The following is a 12,410-nucleotide window of genomic DNA, read 5'->3' on the forward strand; positions in this document are numbered from 1 at the left end:
CTTGACTGATCGAGCCATCCCATGTTTGCTCTTCTGATGCTGGAAACACCAGCGCGCACGCAGTTGTTTGGAAGCCTAATCAAATGAAAGAGCACTGCGTAGCTTAGTACAAGCCTAATTACCGCAAGCAAGGAGCCTGCAAGAGTTTATCTAATTTTGAACAAGATGCCGAGCAACAGTGACAGAGGTATATTTAACTCGACCAGGCACTATCAAATCGAGCAATTCTACTTTCTCATGAAAACCTCATTACATTTTCTTTCAACGTCTGCCTCCTCGCACCACAAACATCCCAACACATTTCAACAAAACACACGGAAACCAGTCGCCGGGCTGTGGGTTGTTAAGCTTATGAAATAAAAGCTTGCGACAGGTTGCAAGGTGTTGTGCTGATGTGGGGATTGGAGAATGCGTTTTTAATAATCACTCCTTTTCGAAAGTGGTCCTGTTAACAGTTAGTTTTAAAAATTGTTCAATATCTCTCTGCGTTTTTTATTTATTCGTACGCTGGTTTGAGGATCTTTATTAAAGGGGACTGCAAAGCTACAGTATTTTTACATTCTGGGGCTAGAGAGAATCCGAATTGATCAAAGCATTTCAAATCGCAATGAAAGGAAACATACACAGTAACATGTAAGACCTTCAATTTACACTGCAAAATCGACTGAATTTCCAGGTATGTGCAGCATCATACTGCCATTACTTCTTGCCTTGTTCTGCATCGCAGACAAACTTGCGGTGCAATGAAGAGGCCCTATTACACTGTAAACAAGCATAGTAAAATTCTGCAATGCCATCCATTAATCTTGTTAAGGAGATTTAATAACCAGGTTGAGAAAATGGGACTGCAGTTCACCTTTAAATGAAGGCTGCAATACTAAATAAACAGAGTCTCCAGGAAAGGAATAGATTATTCTATTACTCATGTTAATAATAAAAAAACTGCTGTAAAGTGTGAGGTTACCCTGGGACAACATTCGTCTTTCCAATGTCATCTGTCAGCATTTGCACAGGACAGCTGAGTATTTCTTTGGAGATGCCCTTTTCCAGGGCACAAGAGAGATGCACAGTAATGATACATGTACTGGAGCTGTCCCGCATTTTTCCAGCCAACGGATTACAAGCAAAGCTCAACTATAAGACCGCAAAATAACACCGATCGAAAACGTTTTCCTGGGGGGCAGAAACGCCGTGAACATCTTACTTTTACTGGGGCTTGAAGTGCACTCATCAATGCCGATTGTTTCACTCTCACCAGTTCTCGACCTGGCACATTTATCACCACAAATACAAATCTCCCCACGAAAACGGAGATGCAAGACAAAGCGGAAGCTCTCTGGAGGGCCTGGCAGATGTAACGCAGGTGGAGACGTTCCCTCCCGGGAGCGTGGGGGGTCTTGCCTCGTGGCCACGTCCACAGAGTCCACGTCGTTGCCGTAGATGAGGGGGTTGAACTCCGTCGAAGGGGTGGAGGTGTGGTCTTCCCGGCCCCTCCCCGCCAGCAGGGGCATCTCCTGGCCCTCGTGGAACTTCTCCAGGTTGAGGATGGGCTGGGTGTTCAGGCTCATGCTGGCCAGGGCCTGAGGAGAGCGAGCAGCTGTGAAACACTGGGGGGGGGGGGTGGAGGGGGTATGTTGAGGGACGCACACGAAGGTGCAGCATTAATGCACCCTGGGGGGGGGGGGGGGGGGGGGGGTATGTTGAGGTACGCACACGAAGGTGCAGCATTAATGCACCCTGGGGGGGGGGGGGGGGGGGGGTAGAGGGGGTATGTTGAGGGACGCACACGAAGGTGCAGCATTAATGCACCGGAAAGACCGGGCGGCAGCACTTTCCCCGCAGGTGCGCACGGAGACGCATCGTTGCCGATGGCTTGCCCGTTTTCCGAGTCAGAATCGGCAGCCCTCTGCCGCTGCAAACCCAGACTCTGGTTTGCAGGTGCAGGGCAGCGGCCTGTGAGCGCCGTGCGGGCCACTCGCACCTCAAGCGAAAGCGCTGCCTGAAACCGGCGGGGGGGGAAACGACAAGAAGTAACAGGGGGGCTCCCAGGGGTAACACAAAAGGTCAGCACAAAGGTGGGTTCGCAAACAAGTAAACGGACTGCGCTTTCTGACTTAAGCTGATACAGGTCGGATAAAAACTGACCTAACTACAGTAACATTCTCTACTGACGTCCTAAACCTTGTACGAGAAGGAGAGGAGCAGTTACACTGACGTAGACTATTGTTTCAGCCAACAGTAAGGATGTCAGCAATTGTATGAGACTGCTGAAGAAGGAGACGCACCACCGGGGTCAAACAGAAAGGATGAAGCCTGTAACACAGAGCTCGGTTTGAGCCCCAACCTGCTCTTAAATGCAGTGAGGGCAGAATCTAGCTGTATGAAGGCAAGACACTGGAGCATACAGAACTTAACCAAACGTACCCTTCAAACCCCTCGTTGATACCCATCCATCCATTTTTTTTACCTATTCTTGCCATCCAGGGTGAAGGGGGACCTGGAGCCAATCCCAGCAAGCAACAGGCACAAGGGAGGATACACCTTGGATGGGACGCCCGTCCATCACAGGGCAAACACGCACAGACAATTCTCCCAGAAGCCAATTGACCTACCAGTAGGTTTTCGGATGGGAGGAGGAATGCGAACACCAGTCAGACGGCACCCCAGGTCCAGAGCTGAACCCAGGGCCCCAGCACTGCGAGGCAGCAATGCTGACCAGTGCGCCAATGTTCCGCCCCCAATTCGCCAAAATACATAATTGATCAACCTCTGTTGAATTGCCTTGTGTTTGAAATAACTTGGAATTCAACATTCCAAAGATATTCCCTTGCACTGCAAAATTCCTTAAGCTTCTCGTCATGAAGGTTTGCTGTTTGAAGACGTACTGTGGCGGCAGGAAAGTCCAGCATTTATTTACCCTTTGAAAGAGCAAAAACGCTCAGTACAGGGCTATTGTGCACATGCATGTCAGATAGGAGCGCCATCTTTTGCAGCTCATCTCCAGCCTTCTTCAGTCTCAGTTGCATGAACACCCAATACAAGCGTACAGAGACACACAAACATAACACTAGGGCTCCTACGCTTGGAACATATGCATGCAAGCCCGGCAAATTGAGCAGAAGAGAGGTAGGAACCTTGTCAGAAGCGAAGAGCTGCCTCTGAGTGATCGCAGTCAAGCTAACCAGACACTGAAGGGCAACAGATGGGAGGTCACATGACAGCCACGGCCAATCACAGAGCGGACAGCAGAGGCACGCATGGACACAGACACAGATGTGGCGGAAGAGGGAAAGAGGCTCTCTTAGACAGCAAGAAGACAACAACAACAACAACAACAACAACAAAGGGGACACAGAAAAAAACAGCAACACACACAGGTTTGCAGGGTTACAAGAAAGGCTCAGGTCAGGACTGCATCACATTTTGAACCTCTCTCAACCCCCCCCACCAGTCATAAATTCAATAACCAACGTCAGTTCGCCCCCTAGGTGGAAGCAAAACAGGTAAGTGCTCTTAATCACTGATTTTGTGATTGGCAGCTGGCGAGAAGGTGAAGGTCGACTTTGGCCTCAGTCGTCTTGCTCTGACAGAAAGGTCAAGGCAATACGGACAGCTGTTATCCACACAGTGTCCAGCAGGGGGCAATGTAAAACGAATACTTCAATGGCTACCTTGTCTGGCGGTAACCCTCTCCAGAGATGATTTAGTGGACAGCACACTGATTGCTTTGTGAAAAACCCCTGGAGCCCTGTCAGCGGAGCTGAGTAATTCACTAGACGTTCAGGCAGTAATTAAAATTGTAATCTACAAAAGGGGAACTCAAGGAGAGCTAAGGTTTTACGTTTACTGTATGTATTTAGCATTTCTTGAATGAAATGTAATGTCACCTATTACAGTAATGCTAATATAATTAGACGTTGAGCAACTGGTAACAAAGCTAAAGAGTTAATTTAAAAAAGCACAAAAGTGTTTACATCACTTTTGTTACTTACAGCAAAGTTACCTGAAAGTGCTGTAGCCTGTGAAGAATTCAGATCAAAAAGCTAAAAAAAAGTCTAACTTTTTAGTTTTCAGAGATCTGAACATGCTGACCTGAATTTCAGCAATCTACATGAAGGTGATGAAAATCCCAGTTACGAAACGGTGGGAAAAATAAAATCAGGACGGCTTAGAAGCGCAGAAAAAAAGGCAGTTCAGTGCGAACGAGAGGCTGTTAACATCCAGAATCACTCACAGGTCAGCTCTTCAAGCAGCACCGGTGAGCTTCTCTCCGTCTGAAGACACGCAGGTCTGCCCCACCCTCCTCAAAGGGCACAGCAGCAACTCACGGGCCCACAACTTACGCAACACAGACTCAGAAAGCTCCCTTTCCAGAGAGCGGACGGAGGACTGAGCAGTGCTGACAGGGAGCTCCGTGCCTGTTTGACACGTGTGCCAGTCAGTGCTGTTCTGTCCTTACACAGTGGACCCCTCTCCATGGACCTGGAGCGCTCTGCGCTTGTGTTTCCAGTTGTGCACGTATTTTCCAAAGAGGGGAGGCCACTGTCCACTCTGGACTCACACTGCCCGAACTGGTACGCCACTTTCTACGCCCAAGTTTTCCAGCCGGTAACCTACGTAAGGACAACACTTCCATCTGATGCTTTAACACTGAATTCAGACTAGCTAACCTATACCTGAAACACAATGTCATATTTAAGCCCCTGCTGTATTTCTCTCAGATGAAGCGTCTGCACTACAGCTCCGGTATGGGCTGTTAAGCACTGCTGAGACAGGAGAATGACAGAATCCACTCAGCCTCTCAGCTTGCCTTAAGCCTGAAGTGGTTCCCAGCCCCTGCTTGCTAGTCTAGATTCTAGGTTTCTTTGTTCCTCAGTCTAAGTCTGAGATTCTAGCCCCTTAATCAAGGGTGTGCCCAAAATTCTCCAGCATAAAGAACTGTAAGCAGCCTCTCCTCGGTTTTCAGAGCCTTATTTCAGGCTGACCCATTAAAAGGTGATCATTTTCTGATAAAAAGACAGCTGGAACTGTCAGTGTATTAGAAGCATTTCTTCAGCAAAAAGCTTAAATGAAAGTAGTGGTAGGGGGTTAAAAGTTATTTTTAAATTAGCTCGAGACAGAAAACTGAAACTAAACATTCTGATAAAGAACCTTTTCCACAGCACCAACCGTATTTGTTCAATCTGGGACAACGCAAACAGATAGACCAAGAAAGTCTTTCAAGTTTCACACATTATTCCCAAACTCTTGTCTCCCAAAAAAACAGGGAATTAAAAAACCAGCACAGCCCAACTTGGGGGAGTGTGGCATGAAAACATCTCGAAAAACACCAAAAGAAGGAGGGAAGTTCAGTTCAATGACTTCTAATGCTCAAATGATCTAGCCAAGTGGAGTCAGAATGAGTCCAAGAAGGAAAATAAAATAGTACTTTGTCTCGGCACCTTTTCACAAACAGAGATTGCAGGAGCTGCTCTGTGATAAAGAGGGAGAGAGGTGGGACAGACCGTGTTTCTAACACAGCAGATGTTACAGACCTCCATGTTCTTTGCACCACCTGAGTATTTCTCAGGAGCTGCTCAATTAAGAGCCACTGAACTGCTACAGAAAGAATGACTGTCTCTCACAAAGCACCTATTTTAATCCAAGCCCTTTAAAATTATTCAGGCAGAATGTCTCTCCTTGCTTCATTTTAGTGTATGTCAAGGCCAGACTGACACTGTGGTTGGATAACTACTGTGATAGTACAAAACCGTTTTTCAATGCAACTGATTTCACTTTCAAACTGTAGTACATATTTGAATCTAATATTTCACGAGGCAAATGGACTTTTAACTGGAGGGCCCTGCACGACCTCATTCTGGGTACGGTCTGTCTTTTTGGAACAGGCTGGCCATGACGAGTCCCCTGATTCCAGAGAGTTCTGCAGATGCATCTATGCTAGAGACAGGACTACTGTGGAGAGCACTAGGTGAAACACACTGGAGCCCACTGCATGGGGCCTGACCCACAGAAATCATGGCTCTTTAAACCATGAGCTTTTAGAAGAGTCCTCAAGATCCCTAAAACATGTCCTGCTTTCACAAACTCTGTGAGGTCTCAATTTCTCAATTTGCATTCGAGCTCTGTCACTTTTTTTTTTGCAAACACTCGAACTTCTTAAGGGCAATATCTGTGAAATAAAGGATTAAAACACTGGCTTAGGATTTTCTGTAGAGATCGAATAATAAAACAGAACATGACACTGAAAACTGACTTGGAGGAGCCTGGTTTTGTGAAAGCAGTGGCTAGATGTATTTTTAAATTAGATGTGTACTGCTCAGCAGAAAAGGAAACATTAAAAACCAGGTGTATAAAACGCCTTGAAGGGTTTCACTGTGGCATGTGAAATGGTTACACCCATTGTGGTTAATTTCAAACAACTGGTTTCTTATTTATGTTGAAATAATAATAACTTACAAGAGATTTAAAAATGTAAGGATGCTACTCTTAATTGTAGGAGGAACTGGAACTGAATTATAAACTATTTTTATAATTCAGGTTTAAAGGTCTCTCTGTTTTATGAATCAGGCCCCGGTTTGGTGTAAGGAAGGAATGTTTTTTTCCGAAGAAGAGCCATGGACTGAATCTGCGAGGGCTGAGGGGGTTACTGAGAGTGGAGGCGGAATCGCTCTCAGTAACCGAATTACCTTGAGAAGCTAGGACAAGCACGCATAAAAAGAAAAAAGAAAAGGAAACTGGGAAGTGAGATAATCATATTAATCAAAGCACTGCAATCATTTCTACAAATCCCTCACCGGGTCCTTTTTGTAAGGGTAAACATTAAAGCAGGACTGTCTGACTAAGACACGATAATTGTCTGGTTTCACAAAACTCATCTTTTTCCATCAACGCCCCCAAAGCAATCATTGCTAATCAGCCCATTGCTTTAGACATTTTCATTTATCTGGTCGACTGCAACGCGTCGTTTTGTTTCAGAGAAACCAGACTCAATAATTGAGATGGAACTTAACAGCATTGTGTGCTCAAAAGCCCATCTGCACTACTTTATTGGTAACAATTTAAAACAAACAAAAAAAACATTTAGCAAGCAATCTTGAAAGAATACCCATCAACGCCTAACCCTTGCAGTCACCTTGAGTAAGCTTTAAGAGCAGTTTAAATGAGAAAACCCATGACACACTGCTAGATTTGTCTGTCATTAAAGGGCCTTCGGAGAGTCCGATCATTCTAGCTCCTGTTGTGTCGCTGTGGCCCGACGCACCGTTACCTGCTTCAGGTGTTTCTTCAGCTCCGCGGACTCGGGCTCTGGGAGCACCGGCAGGAAGTCGGCATTCTTGGGTATGATCACCTGGAGGAGGGGGGGGGAGGGGAACAGGAGAGGCGTCGGAAACCTTAGGAAGGAGTCTGGGAGTGCCGAGGTCCAGATCAGCTCAGTGGACAAGGCTAAGCACTAGGTGGCTGACAGCTCAGGCTGCTGTCGGTTCACCGCCCTCATGAAGATTCGTCACAAGATAAAAAAGGGCGCCATTATTCCGATGGGATTTTAGCCATCTACCATCACCACAATCTTTTTAAGCAAGACTAAAAAGTAAAAATAAAGTCAACATTACTGCTGCATCCCCTTTTACCCCTTACATAAGAGAGACTACAGGTTTATAAATGTGAAATTCTCTTGCCCACACTTGGCTCTTATCTCAGTGCCATCCACCTCCGACTCCAGTTCTGAGACTTACAATGAAAACGGGATAAAGAGCAGGCAGGTCAGAAATCCTGGAGGGGCAAGTCCGCCTCGGACCGGCTGCTAGGGAACTAAAACCACCAAAGCAGCGGCCACGTGCAAAACCCGGAGATGAACCCAGCGTGATCCTGGGTGGGACTGACCTTGTTACAATCCAGGTCTACCAGCCACACGTCATCCGGCATCTTGAAATCGGATTTATAGAGGAAGAAGCTGGCCGGGACGCCGATGATGTACGGCGTGGGAGCTAAGAGGAGCTGGGGGGAGGCAGGAGAGGAAGACGGGTTATTTATAGACTCGAGCGGACTGTCGAGGGCCTGGCTACAGCGAGCAGCGGGGCCTTTGAGTGCAAGCGGCTTCTCGTTCTGAAGACAATCGAATCAGCCAGGAGAGGTCAAGCTGCTCTGGCAAGGGAAGAGCACCACAAAGCCCATCAAATCCAATTTAGCCAATCAGGGCGGAGGAGATGAATTAACAACGCAGAGTTACAAACAGCAGCGCCGTCTCCTCGGCAGCAGCCAGGGGAGAGACACGGGCCCAGCTTTACACGGCCTCCTGGGAAAGAGCAGTGCAAAACTCGGAGACAAACACGACTGATCCTGCTTTACTGGGGCTCTTGCGCATCGCGAGAACCTTCACGTGATTAACACGTGACTTGGACACCCCTTTCTCCCCCTGCCGGGCTGGCCTGTCTGAACCCAGCTCCAGGGGAGTCTTCCTTCAGGCCCTCTCCACTCCCGCACCACTTCCTGGGTCGCGACCTTTGACCTACCTGCTCCGCAGAAGCCATGCAGGTGGGCAGCAGGGGGATGACGGGGAACATGTACTCCAGGGGGTAGATCATGGCCACGAACGCCATGACGCTCATGGACAGGGCGTTGTAGTCCCGGGACTGCAGGACCACCTGCCAGGGAGAGACCAAGGGAAACCCTGCGGATCAGCCAGGAATAAGATGGCCACACCCAGGTCAGCTTAGCTCAGACTAACTCCTGCACATTCCGACGCTGCCTTGCAAGTTTTACATACGGACACGTCCTGCGGCGAGTGAGGCTACGAGTCCAGTCTGTCCAGCGGCTTTGTGCCGATGTTGAAATTCAAGGAACGCTCACGCAGGAATTCTGCTTAAGGTGTCTCGTGCCACTGGCCGCGCTCAAAGCAGACCACAGCCAAGGGCAGACCCACCAGGAGCCGTACGGAGCAAAGATCCAAATCCAAGCGTTCAGACAAATCTATTTAGTGCTTCAAAATCGGGTTCGCTGCATCGACCTTGTATTTATTGCACGCACGTAAAAAACTATTTTTGCGCAACGTGCCCAGACCTCAGATTTGATCCCCTGTAGCGTCAAGCCAGCAGAGGATTCAGCCTGTAAATGCAAGGGAGCTCCTATATGTTCAGACCACTATGCTACATCCCACCCCACACAGAGCAAGAGATCCTGAACACAGGCAATGACTGATGTGGTTTAGGATCAGACACAATTAAACATTTCTACTATGCGTGACAATCAAAACGCTACAGGGTACATCTAATCTATTAACACATACGACACAAATATCAAAATCAAATTGCCCAGACAAAAGGGTGACGCAGCTGGGTGAGAAATCAGGACCCACTGCAGAGGAGCTGCAGGGCCTCTTCTGCCCCAGAAGCCCCTCGTTCTCACCTTGTGCTCCAGCAGGATGCAGGTGAGCACCTGCAGACACGCGTCCACCCCCAGCAGCTCCAGGGGCAGGTGCAGGGGAAAGTCCACCAGCGAGAGGCGGGAGGGGTCGGGGAGGGCGAAGGTCAGGGCGGGCTGCATCTCGTGGGGCAGCACCTCCACGTCCACCCGCTTCTGCCCGGCCGCGGGCACGGGCGAGCGCAGCAGGCGGTACACCCAGGACTCGATCTCCCGCAGGTCCTGCAGCAGCGCGCTGCTCTTCTCCTCCACGGAGAGGGCGCCGGTGAACACGCGCCACATCGTGTCCCTGCGCAAGACCGAGACACCACAGCATTTCAAACCGAGGACCGGAGGCACTCCTTTGCACCAAGGGTAGTAGGAGTGTGGAACAAGGTGCCCAGCTGTGTGGTTGAAGCCAGTACCCAGAGGTGCTTCAAGAAACAGCTGGATGAAACCCTGGGATCTATATTCTACCGTCTAGATGGGCCAAAAAACCTCCTCTTGTCTCTAGCCTTTCCGATGTTCTTACGTTGGACAAATTAACCCCAGTGCCCCGGCCTTGTGCAATCTGACCTCCCTTAAGTTATCATCGTCAACATTCTTAGGCATCAGGTAGTCTTGCTTAAATTGTGCAAATCTACCCAGAACATATTAGCTCGCAGTTCTGAGATATGTCAGAGTGTTTCTAACAGGACCGTTTGTAGTTAAAAAACTTAAAAATGCAGTTACTGTTTGGGTGTGAGTGGTTTAACAAGGCTCCCTCCCATCAGAAAAGGTTGACAACCCCTTAACCAAGGGACAATGGACGACGATCATGATTTTCAGGCTTGTCTTGCCAAGCATCGGCAATGACAGTGTGGGTGGACAATGTTCTGTCACTATCTTTGTGTAGGCCACAGCAGTGGGGTACCTGCTGCTACAGATGAGAATCGCTTTCTTTCCGTAAAAAATTTTCCCTGAAACTGCGAGAAATGTGTAAGACATAGGATGATTAAATCTTCAAATATGGGCTAAAGCAAAAGACAGTGCAGATATAAGGCTGATTAAACACTTTGCAGAACTGCCTTCCTCTGCAATCACCCCAGGTCATGATTTTAGCCACTGAACCACAAGACGTGCTCCACACTCAGTACTGGGAGTACCGAGTACTGGGTGAAGGCAGAGAGACAGGTTATAAACGAGCATTAAAACGAATTTGACAAGTGACCAAATGACGTCACGCCCCTGTTGTTCTGGAAAGGACTTCAATTTTGCCCCCTCTGGCTATTAAATAATACCATCAGGCCTCCAACATCTGACATCTGCTGTGATAAATATAGGCCTCCCACACGCCCCAGTGCCAGCTGACAGATAGCAGCCTTGTCTGGCCAGGGCGGAGGAGGGAGAGCGATATTCCACAGCAGCCTGAGGGGGCTCTGCCTATACCCGCTGCCCAAGGCTGAAACAGCAGCTCCCTAAAGTGGCAAACAAGACTCCAGTCCCCCCACCAGGCAGGTGCTGTGTTTTCAGGGAGGCCATTCCGTCTCGGGTGCAATTTGCAGCCCTCTGCTCACTTTCCCACAGATCGCGCACGAGTTCCAACATGTGAGACGAGAAACCATGCCCTCGATAAGACTCCTGTGACAGGGGCTTATCACACCCAAGATATTGAAGGGTCGGGTCAGAAAACAGAAAAGAAGTCTTGCAAATCACTACAGAGAATTTGTTTTCTCAAGCAGGAATCACATCAGCAGGGTAAAAAACATTGTGGAAGAGTCTAGGCCTAAGAAAATCTGCACCTAAGACCTCAAAGCATCTGAAATGTATTCATATCTGGCACTAGAATTCCACTATTAACACATGGCATGCTGCTATAGCAACTTGAGTGCCACCGTTGCATAAGGCAGCAATTCAGAATTTGACAGATTCATCAGATAATCTGGGAGGAATTCGGGTGTTTCTTCAGATGTGCCTTCAGTTATAATTACATGCATTTCTAATGCGAAGACGTTCCTTGTGACAACTGCCTGCAGAAACTCAGCTCTCATTTCTTTGATGCTACAAAAAAGGCCTGTTATTAACGTTCATCATTCTGACAGTAACTGCTTTAAAATGGACCTTTTTTTCTTGAGAATTTAAGAGCTGGAAATCCAAATTAACAGCATCAGTGAAGCAAAAGAACAAAAATCAGATTTTCAAGGACAAAACAGCCAATAAATCCACAAACCAGCTACTAGACCCCCCCCCCCCCCAGCACACATCAGACTCCACCAAGAAATGATTAAATAAACTAGAGATGACCATTTTCCGCCCGAGGAGCTTTATACAGCATATGGACGAAAACGATCGATAAAACCTACAGGGTAGAGTCCTCAAGCACTGACTCTCTTTAGGGCAAATCCTGCAGTAGTACGTTCATGTTACGAACACATGGAATCTGTGACTAATCCCCCACTAGGCCAGTTGCATGTGTGAGGACAAGACCAAGCAACATTGGTCTAATGGGTGCACCTCATTTACAGCCTGTACAGAAGTCCAGCATCAGACAAGAGCTTAAGATGCAGAACACAGAGCCAACATTACATGTGTGTGTGGGTGTGCATCGTCAGTATATGTGTGTGGCTAGCCTTGGGCATCTTCATCACCCTTTTCACAGAGAAAAAGGGAATAAATTCAACGCAGGTCACTTGAGCGATGGCATGGTCCCACACTGCTGTGCTGCGTACAGAACAGATGCCGGAAAGGGTCTAATCACCGAGTAATAGCAGGCCACTGCTCAGAGAGGCTGAAAGGTGGCAATTTAAGGGCTAATGACTTCAAATTGATCACAAGCGCAGCCTTGAATTGGAAACCGCATTTTAGCTTGCAAAAATGTATTTTAGCCTGAGCTTTTCTTTCTGCATAACGATCGCTCGAGTCTTCCATGTATGTTAAACACGGTCGACATTGTAAATGATGGGAGCACAAGGCCTTCCTCTGCCCTGCTACCATCACTCGCTGATCTGAACTGCTGCCTAACCAGATTCTCGGAG

At 48.0% G+C, this 12,410-nt stretch overlaps 1 protein-coding gene across 28 annotated transcripts in view; it reads right to left on the minus strand.

The window, feature by feature from the left end:
* Positions 1 to 12,410, minus strand: part of madd (MAP-kinase activating death domain) — an 82,077-nt gene that overhangs the window by 39,764 nt on the left and 29,903 nt on the right. For all 28 annotated transcript variants that reach the window (XM_088612108.1, XM_088612115.1, XM_088612093.1 and 25 more), the window contains exons 4-8: positions 9,403 to 9,706; positions 8,511 to 8,642; positions 7,882 to 7,995; positions 7,268 to 7,348; positions 1,402 to 1,580 (exon numbers count right to left, since the gene is read on the minus strand). In XM_088612108.1, coding sequence (XP_088468234.1) covers positions 1,402 to 1,580; positions 7,268 to 7,348; positions 7,882 to 7,995; positions 8,511 to 8,642; positions 9,403 to 9,706 — 810 coding nt within the window. The remainder of the gene's footprint in view (positions 1 to 1,401; positions 1,581 to 7,267; positions 7,349 to 7,881; positions 7,996 to 8,510; positions 8,643 to 9,402; positions 9,707 to 12,410) is intronic.

This window comes from Lepisosteus platostomus, chromosome 18, assembly GCF_059453375.1.
Source record: "Lepisosteus platostomus isolate fLepPlt1 chromosome 18, fLepPlt1.hap1, whole genome shotgun sequence".
Lineage (NCBI taxonomy): Eukaryota > Metazoa > Chordata > Actinopteri > Semionotiformes > Lepisosteidae > Lepisosteus > Lepisosteus platostomus.